The sequence below is a fragment of the Eptesicus fuscus genome, chromosome 20 (assembly GCF_027574615.1).
Source record: "Eptesicus fuscus isolate TK198812 chromosome 20, DD_ASM_mEF_20220401, whole genome shotgun sequence".
Lineage (NCBI taxonomy): Eukaryota > Metazoa > Chordata > Mammalia > Chiroptera > Vespertilionidae > Eptesicus > Eptesicus fuscus.
The window spans coordinates 3,265,633-3,287,304 of record NC_072492.1 but is presented as its reverse complement, the minus strand read 5'-3'; the positions used below and the strand labels follow the sequence as shown (position 1 = coordinate 3,287,304).

Here is a 21,672-nt window from a genome sequence, read left to right as displayed (position 1 = left end):
GATATGACATTTTTTCTTTCTTTTTTTATCCTCTGAGGATATGTTTCCATTGATTTTTTTCCCCTTCCCTCCGATCACAGGCTTGGCCCAAGGCTTTAGGCTTGGGCAGGGGGCCCCCCGCCTCTCCCATGGCCGGCTCGGAGTGACCTGGGTGCCGAGGATATTCCTGGGACCCAGGTACGTATGCAAATTAACCACCATCTTTGTTGGGTTAATTTGCATACTCACTCTGATTGGCTGTGGGCGTAGCAGATGTATGATCAATTTACATGTATTATTATTAGGTAAGATGATATAGTAAATAGTTGGTATTAATTTTGTTTTGCTCACTTATGATTTCAATTTTTTATGTTAGTCCTCTAGTTTATTTATTCAGTAACTATTTTTCTTCAAAATTAAGATATGAATTCAGTTTAGAGATACGTACTACATTCCCTTTAAGTGTTCCTCTGAGTTGTGTTTGATCTTTGATAAGGTGTAAGAAATCTGTCTTTCTTCTGTCAGCTGAAGCCAGACAGTACGAAGGACCATTACATCACTATCGACCCCAGCAGGAGTCACCGTCTCCGCAGCAGCAGCTGCCCCCCACTTCACAGGCTGAGGGGCAAGTGCCCAGGACCCACAGACTCATCACACTTGCTGATCACATCTGTGTAAGTTTTTTATTATTATTAATTTTCCTTATTTTTATCATAAAGAAGGCAAATTTCACATAGAATCACAGTAAAGATGTCTAGGTTTTTCAGTACTACATTTTTTTCTAAGTACTCAATGAGTTTAATTTGTTTCTTATTCGCAGCAAATTATCACACAAGATTTTGCTAGGAATCAAGTTTCCTCACAGCCTCCCCAGCAGCCTTCCACTTCAACATTCCAAAATTCACCATCTGCTTTGGTGTCTACACCTGTGAGGACTAAAACATCAAATCATTACAGCCCAGAATCCCAGTCTCAGTCTGTCCATCACCAAAGACCAGGTTCAAGGGTCTCTCCAGAAAATCTTGTGGACAAATCCAGGGGAAGGTATGGTCTTTGTTTCAAAACATATGAACATTTCCCAACAGTAAAACTACTTTAATATATCTGTAAGATAGGGGATTCATTTCTTATACCTGAAGTTTATTTACCTTCATTTCTTAGAAATGAGGGTTTTTCCTCATTTACTCTTGGAATGTCCACTGTATGGGCAATTGATACTATGTATTTTTAATGTGTATTCCGAAGTTGATTGCTACATTCTGTTTGTGGGTTTGCAAAGGTAGTTATGAAAAATGTGTAGTTTGGTAGTAATGTAGGGATACTTGGGATCATTTTTCTCTCTCAGTGGTTTCTGTTGAGTTAGCAGCAATAGATGTTTAGGAAGCTGACATTAAATACTGAAAATGAGGCCATGAGGGCTAACACATTTGATATGGCAGGGCCATCTCGTAAAGAGCACATTTTCTTACCCAATGTTGTTAGTACATGTAGACCCAGAGGAAGGTCCTGGGACTGAAAATCTACCTCTGTAAGCAGAGGACAGGAAAAGACCAAAGAAAGAGGCTGACCATTCCAGTTTGGTAATTAGTAGAGTTTATTAAGGGAAACTTACATACAAAGCATGTGCTGGGTGTCTGCAAGATGAAATGGATTCTTGTACTGCTTGGCAAGTGCCAGAGAATTACATAGGGTGAAGTGGGGTATAGTCACATGAGTGCTATGGGACAGTACATGCTCGACCAGGTCAGGACAATGGCTTGTTCCAAGTCCCAGCATGTTGTAGGAGGCAAGGAGGGCTACTGGCTTATATCAGAGCAAACATTGATTATGAGCAGTTTCCCTTGGAAGTTTGAGAGAAGCAGTCTCTCCTCCCCACCCTCCAACTCCCCCCATCTTGGGTCCAGCTCACAGGTCTCCTTCATACTCCATTCCTCAAAGCTGGCTCTTATAATCTCATGCACCCCTCTTCCACGATGTACCCTAAGTGGTCAACAAAGGGTCTTGTTAACATGGAGGTAGCTTCCTTGATTGCCAATATGGACGCATTGGGGACATAGCGTACAGCGACAATATAGCCACATATAAGAAAAAAGGCAAATTAAAAGAAATACTCCCAAGTATTAGTAACAGTTTTTTCCACCATGCCCCCCAAGATCCAAGCCAATGTGTTAATACTCTCCTGAGCTTGTGAGTAGGTCACTTAAAGCGTTCACTTGTTTTTTTATGTGGGTACTAGTAAAGAGGAGAATTGGGCAGACTCATCTGGTATTAGAAATAAAATGCTGTAACTCCACGCCACAGGAATAGCGGAAGTGTACGGTCAGAAAGACAAATATTTAGAAGGGACTTGAGTTGGGAGGTTGTCTTCTATAAGCATTCTACTTTTAGCCTGATCTTCGATGTTAATGTGCCCCAGCCTTGGGAACTTGGCCAGGCTGTGTAAACTCTACCTGTTGGCCAGGGGAGGTGGTGCTCTCTGCCATGGGAAGGTGCTCTCTGATGTAAAGAGGTGAATAGGGGGAAATATACCAGTCCAGGGCCCCCATTTTCTCCCATTTTAATGGTGCATGTCTCAGTCCATATCTAGTGTGTCTCCACAGGTTCTGACTGCATTAGAATAACAGGATCCCACCAGAGGTTGAGGGATTTCTCCCACCAGTGGGTGTGAAATAACTGATCTATCTGGGTGGGACGTCCCATTGCAGATTCCAGTAAGTGGTCCCCTTCCCAGGGACATTAGGGCTCAGTGTCCTTAGTATCATATCATGTTGATCCATTGTAAGCATCTGGACTATTGCTGCATCCTTTGTTTTTAATGCCTTTACTGTATTAGGTGTCTCAGCCTGAGTTCCTAATCTGACATATGGGGCAATAGGCCCCACAGGTTAGCATTTAAATGTGTTAACGCCTGGGAAGGTCCTTATCTTTGCTCACCCAGCCAAAGTAGGTTTAGCAATCACTAACTTTATCTGTTGTTTAAGGGTACCATTTGTTTCATTCCACCTGCCTGGCTACCTCTGGGTTTTATGGGAGGTGGACTTTCCATTTAATATTTTCTTCTTGTGCCCATTCCTGTACATCAGGGCCTTTGAAATGTAACCCCTGTGTATTCGATGGGAGTGTCCATACATAGTGCTCAACTTTTCTAGTCCCTTTACGGTGGCAACTTAATTAGCTCACTCACATGAGAGGGCCTGAGTTATACCAGTCTGTGTGGACACACACCAGAGCATATCTGGAGCCCTCACCCAAGGGGAGGCGGCCTGTGTAGTCAGTGTGCCAGTCCCTTATCCATTGGGGGCCTCAGTGGATGGCCCTAGATTCTTGTGGTTGTTGTCCAGGGTGTTGTTGAAAAAACAGGGTAGGACACAACTGCATCAACCAGATCACTGTATTTTGTTGTTGTTAATCCTCACCTGTGGATATTTTTTCCATTGCTTTTCAGAAAGAGTAGAAGGGAAGGGGAGGGTTAAAGAGAGGGGCGGAGAGAGTGAAAGAGGGAGAAACATCGACACATCGACTGGTTTGCCTCTTGCATGCACCCCAATCGGGGGTAGGGAACGAACCTGCAAGCCAGGTACATGCCCTTGACCAAAAATTGAACCCGAGACCATTCGGTATGTGGACTGATGCTCTGAACACTGAGCAACACCAGCCAGGGCCAGATACTATATTTTAAAGGTAGCCTTGCCTCCTTAAATATGTGCCATGCTATTGAGTCACTATAGTGCGCACTCTCCGGTGTAACCAGTCCGCCATGTCATCTGACAGGTCAGTTGCTAAAGTACATATTTTTGCCAAGACGTGCTTCTTGGTTACCTGGGGGTGGAGATACTCTATGGTCAGGGACATGGAATCCAAAGAGGTCTGCCTCGGGCTCTTGTAGGAGAGCCCAAATGTTTTTCCACATCACTTGCCCCCATAAAGGTTTATTTATAATCATCCACCCCTCCTTTTCCCATTGTTGGAGCCATAAATTCAGTCATTTTAAGACAGCTCAACTGTCGGTGCATAGGATTAGTGGCCAGGGCTCATGTGTCATTACTAACCGGACAGCTCTTACTTTAGCCCATTTGGCTGCTGTGGTTCATTCCTGTTCCTATCCAGATAGTGTCAGTGGATGGTTGGATAACAACTGCCCTCCAAGTAGGTAGATTATCCTGGCTTGAGCAATTGGTGTACCAGGATCCAGCTGAGGTGTCCCCTGTTCCTGTTTTACAGGCTACAGGGCCAACATGGGAATGGGAGCAGGGGCATTTGGCGGGTCTGTATATTCAGTGGGCCTAATAGTGGTTGCATCTCTAAAGACAGGGAGCCACTGGACAATGGACTCTGCTGTGGGTCGTCATGCCATTTACTCATTGCAGGAGCTGGGCAAAGGCATTGCACTAAATGGGGTATGAATATTCACCAGAATGCCTACAAAGGCCTGTACCTCTCACGGTTTTTGGTGTGGGGTAGGCTTGTACTTTATCTATGATGGCCTCAGGGACGGTGTGGATCTTACCCAACCATACAACCCCCAGGAACTCTAGAGCAGTGCCTGGACTTGAATTTTCTGTGGATTCACTGCCCATCATCTGTTGCAGGTGGTCCAGTAAAGCCCACGGGATTTTCTGCAGCATCGGCAAATCTTAACAGATTAACATTTATGTCATCAATGTCAAGGGCCCATTTCACTGGGGTTGGGAAAGAAAGCAGTGACAAACCATGGTCATCATCCCATTGAGTATGGTGGAGCTATGTAGAGAGCCTGGAGGAAGCACTGGGACAGTCCATGTTGACCCTTCCAGGAAAGGCAAATTGATCTTGGGACCCAGCAGCCAGGGGTATGCTAAAAATGACATTGGCTAGCCCTCGCCGGTTTGGCTCATTGGCCTGTGGACCAAAGGGTCCCAGATTCGATTGTGGTCAAGGGCATGTACCTTGGATGCAGGCTCCTCCCCAGCCTGGGGCCTGGTTGGGGCTTGTGCAGGCGGCAATCAATTGATGTGTTTCTCTCACATCGATATTTCTCTCTGTCCTTCCCTCTCTCTTCCACACTCCCTAGAAATCAGTAGAAAAATATCCTCGGGCAAGGATTAATAACAAAAAAAAGACATTGGCGAGGTCCAGTATAGCATATGTTTCTAGAACCGTAGCCAAATTATATAATATAGTGGCAATATTAGGCACAGCCACATGAATAAAGGACACTACCTTATATAGCTCTCTGTAATCTGTCCATTCTTTAAGAGCCATCAGGCTTTTTACTGGCCACACTGGTCTGTTAAAGGGACCGGTAAACTAACCGGCTCCCAATTGGCATTGCCTCTTGGTACTGATTTGATTACTTGTACTTAAAGGAGAATTCCCCGACAGAGGTTTGTAAAGTCTGGCTTTGCAAGATGTTAATGCCCAGTATGTCTTTGGGAGTGGGGAGATGAAGACCTCATACTCCTGGTTGTGGGAGCGCCCAATTTGCAGAACAAGGGGGACTTGCTAACCATTACAGTCTGACCTCCATAGCTGGCTTTAGCACTGGGGAGCCAGCCAGTTTCTGAAGATAACCATATATTAGGGCAGCAGTCGCCAACCGGTGGTCCGTGAGGTCCGAAAGGTTGGCGACCACTGCATTAGGGCACATTCAGTGTGTCCACTGAAGCAGTTACCCTCTATTTCTGGAGGACCAATGGATGGTGAGTTCCACATGAGGCCTTTGATTGCCCCCTGTGGCCCTCACCTGAGGATGATCTTGGCCTTCATCCTATGGAAGGTGGGGACAGCATGCAGCCAGAGTAGGATGAAACTCCAGAGGGCTCCCCTGAATCTGTTGATGTGTCCACTGGGAGAGCCTAGGGTATCAGGTGGAACTTGTTCTGGTTTTAAAGCTTTCCATAGCCCACTAGTACATTAGGCCTACAATCAGTCTTTTCTTTCGAAATGTCTATGGCAACCAGATCGTGCCACATTGCTTTTGGGTTCTCCTCACAGGCCATTTCTTCTCTGCTGCCCTTATTCCCACCCTTTCTTTCCCTCTGTCCAAGTTCTGAGACTTTCCCCAACTTGTAGCAGAGGTGCTTCTCCACCCTGCCTGCCAAACCCTCAGGTTAGCAAAGAACACAAAGAAGTACGAATAGCCCGGCTGGCGGGGCTCAGTAGTTGAGCGTCAACCTATGAACCAGGAGGTCACCTTTCGATTCCAGGTCAGGGCACGTGCCCGGGTTGTGGGCTCGATCCCCAGTAGGGGACATGCAGGAGGCAGCTGATCAGTGATTCTCTCTCATCATTGATGTTTCAATCTCTCCTCCCTTCTTCTCTGAAATCAATAAAAAAGATATGTATTAAAAAAAGAAGTACAGATAATTTAAGCTGAATGGTCTTCATTAAAAACAAACACCTTTATGTGGTATTTTTCAAATATATACAAAAGTAGAGAGAATAGCGTGATATGCGTGTATGTACTCATTGTCCAGCTTCAGTAATCACCAGTGTAGGGCCATCTTTATTTTATTTTATCCCCACTTGCCCATCCTCAAACTAGATTGTTTTGAAGCAAGCAGACATAATCATGTCAAAAAGCTGGATGATACTAAAGATACGATGAAAACACTCTTATTCTCTTTTAACCAAAAGAAAAGAAAAGAAATTCAGTTATCCAAGGAAAATGGAAAGCTCGCAGAGCCTAGCCATGGCTCGTTCTCGATGCAAAGTACCGTGTAGCAGGCTTTGAGCAGTTGGTGACATTTATGAAAAGAAAATTCATTTGACTTTTTCACTTGTAATTTCTACATTACTACAACTATTCATTTGAATGAAAATTATTACACTTCTCTCATTGGTTTTAGTCAAATACTTGGTTTTACAGTTTAAAATAAAATGGCAAAAATAAATAAATAAAAATAAAAAATAAAATGGCAACAACATAGGAAAGGTAGTAAGTTCTTCATCTTTCATGGAAGGCAGTTGATAGATACTATTTCAAGTTTTATAAATCAAGAAAGGTATAAGATTATTTAGTTTTAGACATAACCAACCACCAAAGAAAAGAAAAATGGTAAAAAATGACCACTTATAAGAATTGGAAGGAAATCACAAGTAATATATACAAGTTATATATATATATATATATATATATATGTGTGTGTGTGTGTGTGTGTGTGTGTGTGTGTGTGTGTGTGTGTGTGTATTTAACTATAACAGTAATAAAAGCAGATGTTAAAGGTCCCAGGTATGTCTTAGTATGAGTAACCACCAAGCCAAAACCTTTTTTTGGTCTAAACAGTGTATCTCACATTATCCCTACCAGCATGGTCTCCAAAGGAAGAACATTAAATCTCGGAGGGCCACTTGTCTGAGATGGTGTGACTGGAGCCTCTCTTGACTCAGTGGACAAACGCCTTAGGTTTCAGTGTAGTGCTCAAGTCCTTTATCTGTTAATGTAATGGGGACAGACCTGGCACGTTATGACTCAAAGTAGCAGTAAGCCCCTGAGGGCCACCGAGGAGCTGGCTCTGGGTGGATGTGGGACTGATGCTGAAGCACGGATGGACCTCCTGCCAGAGCCTCGGCTGTCTGTCCCTTGTGCTGTTTGTGATGGGACTCCCAAGTCCGGCCGGCATGTGTGGATAATCCAGCAGTAAAAGACTTTTTCTTATAACCACATACATAGTGAATACCTAAGGAAACTTTTTTCTGATATAAGTTGGCAACTTTTGTTCCTTTTCTGCTGAATGAAGTAATGGGTGGACTAGTTTCTGTTTAGGGTAAGCTGTAGGTGAGCCCTTGGAGCACAATCTAATACTTATATGTTACACTATTAGGCCTGGAAAATCCCCAGAGAGGAGTCATGTCTCTTCAGAGCCCTACGAACCCATCTCCCCGCCCCAGGTTCCAGTTGTGCATGAGAAGCAGGACAGCATGCTGCTACTGGCTCAGCGTGGAGCGGAGCCCGCAGAGCAGAGGTGAGCAGCAGGCACTTCTCACTGTCCGCGCCCGTTCATGCATGTGTGTGTGGGCGTTCAGTGCCTTTCCGTCTTCCTTCAAGTCAGTGCCTTCTTCTCTTTGGGGTTGTATGTCGGGATAGGACCTAATGCTAATGTATTTTAATGAAAAAATTGTTATACTTACATAGGTTATAGGAAAAAATGTTCATATTCTTCTTGAAATTAAGTCCTTTTGGATCTTTCTTTTAAACCCGTGATGTCTGTGTGGTCACCCACTGAATTTAACCACCATCTGAGTGCTTACCATGTGCAAGCCTTGCAGACTGCATATGGAGGGAAGTTAAGGCTGAGCACCTGTGCCAGACTGCTTTCCATTATTTTTTTCTTACCTACTTCTGACCGTAACCCAGCCCCGTGGATTACCGGAACTCCCATTTGGATTAGTCTTTGATTTGGCACCTCTCCAGTCCACTTCTGCAGAGTGATTTGTCTAAAACTCATAGAGGCAGCCCACTCAGTGGCTGAGCGTCGACCTATGAACCAGAAAGTCATGGTTCAATTCCCGGTTGCTAGTTCGATCCCTGGTGTTGGGGGTGGAGGGTTGTAGGAGGCAGCCAATCAGTGATTTCTTCTCATCGTTGATGTTTCTCTCTCTCACTCTCCCTTCCTCTCTGAAATCAATAAAAATATGTTTTTAAAAAATAAAACTCAGAGGCAAGCACTAAGTCATTAGCATGGCATTTGGGTTCCTTTATGATCAGGTTTTTACTACTCATCTCATTTCCTGCCACTTCACCCTGTGACACCTTGCCCTGGTGCCCTTAGAGGTGAATACATGATCTGCCCACTGTCAAATCAAGGAAGACGGGGAGCCTGGTTTAAACCAAGGTCTTCTCACTCCAGACTGTTAGTGCATTTCTTTCAGTGTGTGGTAAGTTATGTACTTATTATACACTAGAGGCCCAGTGCACGAATGGGGGGGTCCCTCAGCCTGGCCTGCACCCTCTTGCAGTCTGGGACTCCTCGCTCCTTACCCCCACCCCCTGCCTGCTGAGCAGTGCTCCCCCAGAAGCCAGACTCACAGCTGGTGAGCACAATAATCACCGGGGCAGCTCCTGCATTGAGCCTTTGCCTCCTGGTGGTCATTGCGCATCATAGCGACTGGTCGTTCTGCTGTTTGGTCAATTTTCATATTAGGGTTTTATTATATAGGACAGTGATGGGCAACCTTTTGAGCTTGGTGTGTCAAACTTCGCCAAAAAACTGAGCATAACTTGGGTAGTGTGTCACTTTGAGGAAAAAACATTATTTCACGATATAGTTTAAATAACATAAATGTATAATTATTATATGTAATTGTATTTAATAAACCAAAAACTAAATATTTAGTGCTGACACGCGTGTCAGAGGTTCGCCATCACTGATATAGGATATTCATAGGCAAACAAACAGATGTTGGTACTTTTCAACGAGAGGAAGAAAATCCATTTTTGAAGAGGAAATGATTTTAGATGAAATTACATATTTATGTTTTCTCTTAAGTTTATGTATTTTTTAGGACATTTCATTCATTTTTCTATCACTTTATTCATCTTTCTTGGCAAGTAGTAGCTTCAGACATGTTCTCATGTTTGGATGATGAAAGAATCCCATGACCAGACTATTATCTCCAGCTCTGGCTCCAGTTAGATCCTGGTATCTTGAGCTGTTAGAGAACACTTGTCTTTAAATGTTTGTATAGGAAGCTTCCAGTGAAATATGAAACCCTTTATAGGAAGCAGCCCATCTCGTAGGAGGCTTTGAAATGATTGCAACAATTTCTACATGTAGTTATTCTGTTCAGGTCCAATTGTTGATTGCTCAGGTCTGAACTCTTACTATTTTATAGGCAAGTGTGCTATTCATTTTATTGTACTTTAAAGCGATTCTGCTAGTAAAATAGTTTACGGTTCATGTGGTACCTAAATATATCAGTGTTTGTGCTGTTATGCATACAGCATCGTGAGCTGGTTCTTCGTTTTTCTGTTAATGTTTGCTGCTTATTCATTCTTTGTTAAGAATCCTTGTTTTGGATGATCTCCATTCCAGTCCTCATTTCATGATTTCATCTTTGACTGTGTCCTCAATTCTGATGTGTTAACTGGCTTGTGGTCACAAGTTGCGCCTTAGGGTTGTAACCAACCACACACCAGACAGGGAGGTGGTAGTTTTCCCAAATACTGTTATTATCATTGATAGGAAAGTCCCCCAGGTTAGGAGTTCATGATGATAATAGACAACTGTGTTCCCAACAGGAATGATTCCCGCTCACCCGGGAGTATAAACTACTTGCCTTCATTCTTCACCAAGCTTGAAAACACGTCACCCATGGTTAAATCAAAGAAGCAGGAGATTTTTCGTAAGTTGAACTCCTCTGGTGGAGGTGACTCTGATATGGGTAAGTGGGATTTCTTTCATAAACGCCCAATAAAACACGCAATGACAATGATATCTCCAATATTGCCTCTTGTATAATCCTTGTGTTTAGGCTCTTATAGGCATCTATCTAAAGTTTCTTCTCAAATGTCTGCCAGTGAAGGAAGATTTTCTATTAGGGAGCAAGAACTACTGCATTCTGAAGCTACCCATTTTCTCTTTTAATAAGTTCTGATTCTAGGAAACTTTTTCTGATTTGGGGCTGGGTTAGCATTCCATAGTTTCTTACCCACTGATCTCTACGTGACCTCTCTTCGGCTACTTGAAGACAGGTCCCGTCCTTGGAGTCTTCTCATAGCTGTCAGTATCCACAGTGGTTCCTCACACAGCCTGTTGCTGAGTATTCATCCCATCTCAGTGGCTCTCCACTGAGACGTTTTATCTCGCTTAGCCTTTCAGTAGGTTCAGAGAGGCCTCATTATTAAGGGAGTGTAAGATTGTATTAGGGTTTTTAGCAGCCTGTGTACTGTTAAATTATAGTGCACTTAGTATCGATATAAATATCAAGGTCCCTTGATGTGCTGCTCTTGGTTCATACCTGCCCCTTGCTGTCCTTGTGCAGTTAACTGGCTCCAAGTACAAGGTGATGCAATCTGTGCTTACGTCACTCTGGCTTTTCTGGACCTCAGTCCAGTCATTCCGCATCCATCTGCAGATCTGATAAACCCACCAGCTAGAAATACACTCACATCAATAATGGTAGAAAGTTATAGCTATAGTATTTACTATGCTCTCAGCACTGCTGTAAGCATGTATGTACCTATGTGTGTTGTATGTATGTATACATACTAACTTAATCCTCACAACAACCTTACATACTACTACATATTATCTCCACTTTGTAGTTGAGAAACCTGGGACTCAGATGTTTAATAACTGGTGCAAGTTACACCATCAGTAAGGAAGGAATGGGGCTGTGGGTCACACTCAGTTCTGCACTTACAGCATCATTACCCAGATCGTTGGCAAACATCCACTAGGATACAGCTCTGGCACCCAAACCTTTCCTCTGGGTTGATAAGCATCATTAATCAGGACCGTCCTCACACTGTGTTATTGGCACACTCCCTCATGCTATCGCCCAGTCTTACTTATTCACCTTTCCTCAAGTATATCCAGTGACATAGAAACTTTGTTGAATGCCTTGCAGAAATCTGGGTATACCACAGTCTCCTTTTTTTCTGTGATCTAGGATCTAGTCTCCTGACTCCTAAAAGAAATTGTGGGTATGAACGGTAAACTGCCAGGTGGATGTGTGTTTGCATCTGTGACGATTGGTGACTAGTAAAGGCTGAAGGTCAAAGGGGAAAAGGATGAGCCCACTGCCACTTACTATTTGTGAACTTACCCTGGCTCTTATTAGCAGATTATCTTAAGTTGCAACAAATCATCTAAAAGATCAATATTTTAGAATGTTGACCAGGATTGCTACCAGCTTACAGGTATCTTTCCTCCTTTTTAAAAATAGTATAATTACATTAATCTGTCTCCAGGCTTTAGTCGTTTCATCTGTTATTTTCAGCTCCTCAAATGTCACCAGCAAAAATACGGTGCCCTTGTTCTCAGACTCTCAGAACCCAGACACGAGTCTGTCGGAGCGTGGAGACTTACAGCTTAGCGCAGCCAAGCACTGTTTCATGTGTGTATGGTTTGCACTCATCCTCTCCAGTCTTTGTGTTGTTTCAGTGGGAAAAGAATTCTTGACAGGAAAATGCCACATATGAATTAAAGAAGCCCACTTTATAGTTTTCTCCCCTTAAGTTTTTCCATTGTCCTTAGGAATAGCTCTCTCATTCATTAATTTAACAACTACTTATTGAGCTACTACATTGGGTGTTTTTGAAATGACAAGTGGTCTCTACTTTCTGAAAATGTATAATGAAACCAGTATCGAAGATAAAACGTACTAATATGTTAAGGCCAGTACTAACAAAATTGCTTAAGTATGGTTGTTGTTGTTGTTTTATTGCAAGAACTCATTTTGATTGTGGAACGGGACAATTGGACAATTAAGGAATTGTATTAAGCAGCGATTTTCAGCCTTTTTTATCTCATGACACACATAAACTAATTAAAATTCTACGGCACACCAATAAATATTTTTTGCCAATCTGATAAAAAAAATAGGTATAATTTTGATTCATTCCTACTGGACAGCTATTGTGTTGGCTGTCGTCCTTTTTTACTTGACAATGTAAGGGGAAAGAAGTCAGTGCCCTGACTAATAGTCAGGTAGTGCATGTTTTAAAAACTCCTGCAGTGGCACACCAGTTGAAAATCGCTGGTACCAAGGAGCCAGGAGCCTCATGGGACTCCAAGGCACATTCAGTTCTAACAAAGAAGTGTAACTGAGAAAGCATCAGCGGTTTTACTTCGGAGGTCCAAACTTCAATATCGTATCGATCACAACCACCTGGGTGCTCCTTCAACATGTGAATAACAGGAGCCTAGGAAGGAAATTGGTGATTTTACTAAGCTACCAAGTGATTCTGGTTTGATGGCCTCAACACCACACTGAACTGGAAGCTCAGTAGGTAAAAGAAATGCCTTTTATGTCCAGTATCCTACAGTATTGCCACTGGCTGCAGGACATGAAATTGTTTTCACCTGACCATTTTTGATCAATAAGGTGATTTTTTATGATCCAACCAAATAATTGCTCAGTAAATATTTGTAAAATAAATGAATGAGTCTTATTCCACAAACTTATGTGATAACTACAAGGCTGTATTTATCACTTCGTTTTGCAGGTTGAGTGTTACCTGGCCCATTAGTAAATAGACTGTCCTCAGTTATTGTTTTATGTTCTTCCTGAAGATAGTTCTCCCCCTCTTGCCAGTGTAAAGCTCCCTGATGAAGAAAGTTTATTTCTAGGCACATGCACCCTTCCTCTCCCCGTCTTCACAGATAGGTTTCATCTCTTGGGAAGAATCCGTCCTCCTGTGGTCTCATCCAGAATCTTCTCTGGGACATCATTTGTTTAGCCACCCACTTCTTATATATTCTTCTTTCTTTTTCCAGTTGTTTACATGAAGTTGGGGGGTATGATGAAAAACACCATTTATGTTACCAAATTCCTTCTGTTTCTGGCACAGTGCTTTTTATAGGTAGTTCCCAGGTTGTCCCAGCTGTTGTCATTCAAACTATACAAATTAGAGATTGTAGTTAGCAGGAATGAAAAGAATCACCAGGCAGAATGTTTGTCTAATCCTGGTAACTGATGGAAGTTTCCAGTTAACCATGGTAGGGAAACACAGGGTCCTTTTCATACTACTCATTGCTGCCTCAAACTTGTTGATATCTGCAAGAGTTGTCTAGAAGCCGCACTTCCTTCTCCAGCAAGCCTGGGCTCCTGCGCTGAGAGCCCTCTCCTGCCGGGGTTTCTCCAGCAGTGCAGCCTCTTTCCTTCCACTGTTATATTGGTCCTGTTTGATTTTCCTACCTCACCCCAAATTTTTCTGATTTCCTTTCTTTAAAAAGATTATTTCTTTCACTTTATATTAATGAGTGAAAAATAAAGTTGAGATCATGGAAAAGAAAATGGTCAATTTTATTGTGGGATTTTTTTTTGAGAATTATCTTTTTTGATGTACATGATTATCATATTTCATTTAACTTGAATGTTTATTTAAATACAGCAGCTGCTCAGCCAGGAACTGAGATCTTTAACCTGCCAGCAGTCACTACCTCAGGTAAGATTATTTGCAATGAAATTGGTATGACAGGTGTCAATCCAACAAATATGTATGGAGTACTGACTGCATACTAGGGGACTACTTCAGTATACAAAAATGATTAAATGCTTGTAATTAGGGAGATAGCAATAAACAGTGAATTGAGATTCAATAAATACAGAACAGCATAGAAACTAGGAAAAAGAGAAGAAAACTGTCTTAGAACTTGAGCACAAGTGGGTGACTGAGTCATTTACAAAGAAAAACACATTTCCTTGAGTTATTGGTGGATTTAGATGGTCTTTGTGTGGGCTCTTAGTGGTGTACTCAGTGAACTGAAGGACTGTGTGTAGTCTGTTCGTTTCTGTTTCCCGATGGATCTCAGAAATAAGCAGAAATATTGTGGGTGTCTCTTTCAGGCTCAATTAGCTCTAGGGGTCATTCTTTCGCTGATCCTGCCAGTAATCTTGGTCTAGAAGATATTATCAGGAAGGCTCTCATGGGAAGCTTTGATGACAAGGTTGAGGACCATGGTGTTGTCATGACCCAGCCTGTGGGAGTGGTGCCTGGTGGTGCCAGCACCTCAGTTGTGACCAGTGGGGAGATGCGGAGAGAAGAAGGGGACCCATCACCTCATTCAGGTAAGGTTTGCATTTGAGTGCCCTTCTCTTTCTTTCCTAAGGAAAAGCCAATTTATTCCCCAAGTTCTAATGCATCACTAAGAGATTTCCTTTACGTGCGCAGAATAACTCTGAGGGTTTTAGTTACTTAAAATTTTTTATCCTGCTCAGACATTTTAGTCACATGAACAAAAATAAAGACAAAATTTTCCCCAGAGTGTCACCCTCTAGCATAGCTGCTATTTTTGTTTGCATCTAGTCCTTATCTGTGTGCATACATTATAATTGTAACACAAGTGCAATTTCATATTCTGCTTTTGAATAAAAGTGACTTACTATTGTAGTAAAAATGAAAGTTTATCATAAAAGCATTTTATACCATAGAAAAAAGTAAGAAGGAAGGAAAAAAAAACTTTAGAGACCACATTACCCAGAAAGCTAGTGTTCTTTGAGGAATGAGCATCATTGCGGACATGTCACTGGATGGACACACATAAAAGGGAAAATAAGGAAATCATCGTGTACATCCTATTAAAGCAAGCACACACAAACGAGTGACACTAAGCTTTTAATGTTTGTTTATACCTTTTTTCTTTTTAAAATATATTTTTATTGATTTCAGAGAGGAAGGGAGAGGGAGAGATAGAAACCTCAATGATGAGAATCATTGATCAGCTGCCTCCTGCACACCCCACAGTGGGGATGGAGCCCGCAACCCGGGCATGCGCCCTGACCAGGAATCAAACCATGATCTCCTGGTTTATAGGTCGACAGTCAATCACTGAGCCACGCCAACTGAGCCGTAACTTTTTTTCTTAATCTTTTGAGAATTTCTCTTATTCTTAAAAAATTACCTGAAGGTCAGCATTATTTCAGATTTAGTTCAGGTTTATTTTTCTGTTATTGTCAAGGAAAGATCTTACAAAGGTTAAGAAAAAGGTTAAAGAGATTCCAGGTTTTTATTGTTTTTACCGAAGTGTATTAATTCCAGGACAATGAGGGTCACTTCCCGCTCTCAAAGGTGAGTTTGTCCTCCCCTCTTGCGCTCACCTTTGATTTCCATTCATTCAGTGTACGTTTTAAGGTTATGGCATTGGTGACTATTACACAGTTATAATTACCCTGGTTGTGTCATCCATTTATTATGGCATTTCTTTAGGTGAGGCTTTCACACCCCCTTTTTTCAAAGAGGGTACTCTCATCCAAGAAATTCCATGCTAGCGGATGTCTTTTTGTTGCCTTTATCGTTGAAATGACAGCTTTGCAGGTTATAATATTCTTAACACATACTTTTCTCCAAACATCCTGTAGACTTATTTTTTCTGACATTCATTGTTATATAAGAAATAAAGCCAGATGTGCCCCCGGCAACCTTGGCCCCACTTTAGCAGGTGATAGTTTTTCTGCCTGAAGAGTCCTTTTTTTCCTCAATTTCAGTTAACTATTAGCATGTGTTAGTATTCATTTTGTATTAGATTTTCCTGATCACAAGAGGGCATTTGCGTTTTCAGGTAGATTTTTATACTCAGAGGAATGGTCATTTAAGTGGTCTGCTGAATTACTTTCTCTCAGGCTTTCCATTCCAGAAACATGATTATCTTCTTGCTGGATAGTCTATCTCCCATATCTGTTACCTTCTAATTACTTTAGTCATCTTGATCTCTTGCTGTTGGCTTTTCCTGTATCTCTAAAAAATTATTCCTTTGTGCTAATAATTCCCTTTTCGTTCTGTCTCTTATCATCTTGGGTATTTTGTTTCTTGCCTTTTCACTTCATTCTTGGTTTATCTCTTTGAGCTTCTTTTGTAAACTGGCTTCGTGTATTTTCAAGTTTATCTTCAGTGTACGAACCACCTTCTCCCCCTTGTTCTATTATATATTCTCTTATCATCAAGGACTTGCATTTCTTTCTAGACAGTTGGAGGCATAAGAGTTGCTTTCTACCCACTTTTTTTCTGTACCCCGAAGGGCATGGGGCGGGATGAAATGGTTCTGCAGGCGAGGAAGATGATGATGACCGAGGCTCTGATCTCTTCTGAGCTCTTTTCATGTTTTATGTTGGAGCCCAGTTGGGGCTTCCCACTCCTGGGAATTTCTGCTGAGGTCCAGTGGCGCCATGGAGGGGCTCTGTTCGGCCCTTTTGTCCCTTGGGTGGTGCAGTGACTCTTCTGCACGCTTCTGAGTTGGTGGGAGAGGGAGGGGGTAGTGAGGATTTAAGAGTTGTGTCAACTTGCTTTGATTTCCTTAGCAGTTTCTGTGCTCCAGGCCAGGAAAGAAATGATGTTCCACAAGTTTTAGTTCCTCGTTAGATGTTTTTAAGTTTATGGCATAAGGACATACCCCTTTTTTGTTTAGTTGCCATAAGTATATTCTGGCTTTCTTTTAAATATTTTTACCATTGGATACTACAATCTCGGATCTTCATGCTACCATTCAACTTTTCACTTAGCATTATATAGCCATCAGCATTTTGGTAGGATTAGTTTTTGGGTTTTTTTTTTTTAGCATTTAATCCGCCCCCAAGGATATGTTTTTATTGAATTTTGAGAGAGAGGAAGGGAGATTGCGGGGGGGGGGGGGAAGGGGTGGTGGTGAGGGGGTATGGATCGCTTGCCTCCAACATGTGCCCCAGTCAGGGATCGACCCCGAAATCTGGGCATGCCCCCATCAGAAATCGCCCCTGCAACCTTTGGTGCACAGGATACCTCTCCAACCCACCGAGCTCACGGCCAGGGCTTGGTAGGTTTTGAAGTTGAGAACATTACTATATATCACCTATTAATTTATTTCCCCCTTAGGAGGAGTTTGCAAACCAAAGCTACTCAGCAAGTCAAACAGCAGGAAGTCCAAATCTCCTGTCCCTGGGCAAGGCTACTTAGGAGCTGAGCGGCCCTCTTCCGTCTCCTCGGTGCATTCAGAGGGGGAGTACCACCGGCAGACGCCAGGCTGGGCCTGGGAGGACAGGCCCTCTTCCACAGGTAAGGGGCTGCCTGCTACAAGATGAGTCTTAAAGTCCTTACATTAGTGCCTTGGTTAGTATTTCTAAAATAAGAAACTTTGCTTGTAAAACTCTTTCCATTACAGTGTCACCAATAGGCTCGCTTTCCAGAATAGAAATTGAATACATACTAGTATAGCCTTAACAATGTCAGTAACACAGGGTCTGATGACCGTGAACAGAGGAAGAGCTGTGAGGAAATTTCTCATCCATCCCGCCCTTCTCTTATGTTGGCGTTTGCAAAGCAAGTGTGTCCGTGGTTTCAGTTCTGCATGAACTAACTCTACCTAAACGTGAAGTGCCACTCCCACGGCAGCCTCACCTGCAGCCTTTCCCCGAATCCCTAGAGGGTTCTTAGGGAACACTAGGGTATCCAAGTCAGAGATGGAAAGAGCAGTTTAAAAAGCCACTCACCCTCCTTTAGGTGCCCTGTGTCCATACAGACAGATGAAAACAATTCTCCAGCGTATCTATTAATGCTTTCCATTTGTGCCCGTTTAAAAGCTGTTTTTTAAAAAAGACATAATAACCGTAATAATGGTATCTTTTAAAAAACAGACCCTTTTTTAAAAAATAAAACTGGGATGTTTGCTATGGATTAAGTTTCAGAGCATTATAAGCCATCCTTTCCTCAGGTGTTAAATGTACAGAAGTCAGTGAAAAACTTTGAAATGTGCCCTCCCCTGAGGACATACACATTTCACACGGGTGTTGTCAGCATAATTGAAGACTGATTCCTAAAATTCTCACACCAGATGTGAAGTCCTTATGTACTAGTTTGAAGACTTGCCTAGATCAGTGATTGTCCTCCAATCTCTCTTAGGGAAGGAATTATTATTCATGAAATTACTTAATAAAATGGTATGCCTTCTGTTAGAGGTTCTTAATCTGTGGGAGACTTTCTGGGGACAATAAAATAATCTAGAAACTGACAACAGGTAGCAGTGCTATTGTTTAGGTTTGTGTATCCCTCTTCTAAGTCGTACTTTCATAAATCTGCCCAGTGTGACCCGGCAGAAGACATGCGTCCTGCTGCCCTGACCTCGCGAGTTCCGGGGCACTTCTCCCCTCACCCTGTGGGAACTGTGTCCCTAACTGTAAGAGTCAACAAGTTCTGGGAGTAACCAGACTCTTCTGGTTAGAGCTTCGTATCCAGTAGTTCTGCTTGTATTCTCTGGAAACACCTAGTTCTAGATTTAAAATCCAGGCCTGAGCTTTCATTTCTGGACTCAGCAACCCTCACCTCATATTCATGTTTGGCCTTTCTAGACTGTTGCATGATCACTGGCTACAGTCGAAGTGGTGAAACTTGGCCCTCTGTGCTTTTTCCCTTTTGCTTAGTTTTACAAGATCATTTGAGTATAATCCTGGCCTCCTCCATCATGTGAAAGTTGAGTGAAAACAGCAGCTGTGCTCATGACAGTGAAAACAATGTTTCTTTTGCCAGGCTCAACTCAGTTTCCTTACAACCCTCTGACCATGCGGATGCTCAGCAGCACACCACCAACGCCGATCGCATGTGCCGCTGCCTCTGTGAACCAAGCGGCTCCTCACCAGCAGAACAGGATCTGGGAGCGGGAGCCAGCCCCGCTGCTCTCAGCGCAGTATGAGACACTGTCGGACAGTGATGACTGAGCTGCACAGAAGGAGGGTCTGGGTGGGACAGTGCGTGGAGGAGGGATCTCTAGTTTTTGGTGGTTTTATTTTTAACTGCAGGTAAAAACCTGCCTTCCCATGACTTATGCCCAGAGACTTTTCAGGAGAGCCTGGACCATGGATGAGGAAGAAATGATGGAACTGCAGAGTCAAATGGGGGAGAATTGCCTTTGATACAGGCAGTTCAGTGGATTATATAGTGGAAGGTTGGAATGTAGAATTTTTTTAAAGTGGACAATTCTTATTCTTACATCTGTAAAGAAAACCATGATGTCTTTAAATCACTCTTCTGTAAATAGATAATCTTTTTGCAGTGTTTCCCTTTATTGTAGTATCTGGTGTACTTATGTTGAAATCAGAGCATCAACTTCGGGGGTGATTTTTTAAAATCTTCTCGTCTTTTTAACCCTTGCCTTCTAAACAACCTCATACAGCCTAGTGTGTAACGTTGGCTGTCACGGGCATTGTACTTTTATCCGATTGTTTCCTCTAAATTCAGGTTCCTAGGTGATATTTAAAATCTTGTGGAAATGTTTAGATTTTTAACACAGACCCTGTCGTGTAATCTGTATATTAACGTGTTAAGGTCAAGACAGAAGAAACTAAATTCTGCCATACTGTAAATTTCCAGGGCAGGCTTAGAAATTTTTTTAATTAGCAGCACTTAAGCACTATTACTGCATGGGTATGTCCTAGTTGTTTTTAACGCTTCCAAGGCTTATTTGCGGCACGCCTCGCTGTTGTGCGCACCGGGGATCTAACTGCCCTGAGTGTTCTTTTCTTCTGCATCGGATGCAGACCGGAGCTTTCCTTTTGAAATAAATTTGACTGCCCTGTCGATAGGCACAGTAGGTTGTGATTTAAGGCTCTTGCTCTCTCAGGTCCAAAGGAAACACTTGTACCGAGTTTGATGTATATTACCGCTGAGTTAGAAGATAGGATTTGTGTCGCACCTCGGGCTTCTAGATCGCTTTGTGCTGACCTCAGCGGTGAACATACAGTCGCTTCCTCCCACTTGATTCCCTGTGGGCAAGGGTTTGTCGTTGAATGTTCTCACGTCACTGAATTTCAAGGAGCAAATAATGTAAAACTGAATTTTAAACTGATTATGGTACTAGAGGGTCAGTGTTTTCCTTCATTAATAATGAATGGTTTTTGAATTTTTAAGACTTTTTCATACAACTTAGGCACAGAATTGCAGCATATAGATGCTGAGCAGCTTGGGGAGATGCCACTGGTTACAAAGGGGAGAAGTAGTCACAGGATGGTAGAAATCTGCACTTCACAGACTTTTAAGTAGACCTCAACTTTTTACACACGTACTGAAGCCTCTAAAGAAGCAGATCTGATAACCACTGACGACCTTCTTTGTAATGAAGTGTTGCGTGTGTGATCAAGACCTTCGTATCACCCTGCAGCGCCGCTGTCCAGCCCTATTTATAGAAAAGGACACGGGTTCCTTCCTTGCCCATAGTTACATAAGCGACAGACAGGCCACGAACGCGTTTGTCTGAAGTGAAAGCCTGCACTCCTGTTGCTGTCCCTCTTGTGCTAGAATACCCGAGGGCCTCAAAATCAACCTCAGAGCAGGGTTAGTGATCGATTTCTACTATGTGGAAAGTTGGTTTCACTTTATTATAAATATATATCTTACACATTTTAATGTGAATGAGAAAATAACTAAATGTTCTACTTAACAGTGTTCTGCTTGTTTTTTTAGGTACTGTCATTAATAATTTATATTATCAACTGACCCAAAAGAGATTATGATGGTATTTCCCTATGATCCTGAGGGTCTTCAGCTATTCCAAGTCAGAAAAGTTTCTGAGAATATGTCAGAGTCTAACTTATTTTGCAGCTCCACCTAATCCCATAGTGAGTAGCTACTAATCCCTCATCCCATCCTTATCACAGTGCATGTGTTTCCTTCATCTACCTTCACCTAGATTTCAGAAATCTCACATGCCTGACATATGGAGCAAGTCTGGAGGGCTAGAAGTCCACCTCAGCATGACGGGAGGTGGCCAGCACAGCAGTGAGTGACCAATGACTTGAAGTTGGCTGTAAACCAGGTGTAAGCTCCCTGCAGGCCGAGATCTCCGTGTTCTGAAGCTCCACCCTTTTGCATGATTTCTTAGCACCAGGACTAAAGTAAGGCCTTCCTAATATCCTCCATGGAAACATTCTGACAGGCCAACTTCCAGAGCATGTTTGTAATGGGAGGTTTCATAAAGCTTTCATTTTGGTATGCTGAGTGACACACGCCCTAGCTGGTATGGCTCAGTGGATAGAGCGCCAGCCTGCAGACTGAAGGGTCCCAGGTTCGATTCTGGTCAAGGGCACATG

General features: G+C 42.6%; 1 protein-coding gene across 1 annotated transcript in view; it reads left to right on the top strand.

Annotated features, from left to right (window-relative positions):
- NCOR1 (nuclear receptor corepressor 1) overlaps positions 1-20,164 on the top strand; it is a 207,516-nt gene extending 187,352 nt beyond the window's left edge. The window contains exons 40-47 of the mRNA XM_054709719.1: positions 505-653; positions 800-1,023; positions 7,782-7,922; positions 10,199-10,341; positions 14,018-14,071; positions 14,473-14,694; positions 17,471-17,650; positions 19,118-20,164. Of these exons, the coding sequence (XP_054565694.1) occupies positions 505-653; positions 800-1,023; positions 7,782-7,922; positions 10,199-10,341; positions 14,018-14,071; positions 14,473-14,694; positions 17,471-17,650; positions 19,118-19,305 (1,301 nt within the window). The 3' untranslated portion in view covers positions 19,306-20,164. The remainder of the gene's footprint in view (positions 1-504; positions 654-799; positions 1,024-7,781; positions 7,923-10,198; positions 10,342-14,017; positions 14,072-14,472; positions 14,695-17,470; positions 17,651-19,117) is intronic.
- The last annotated feature ends 1,508 nt before the right edge of the window (positions 20,165-21,672 follow it).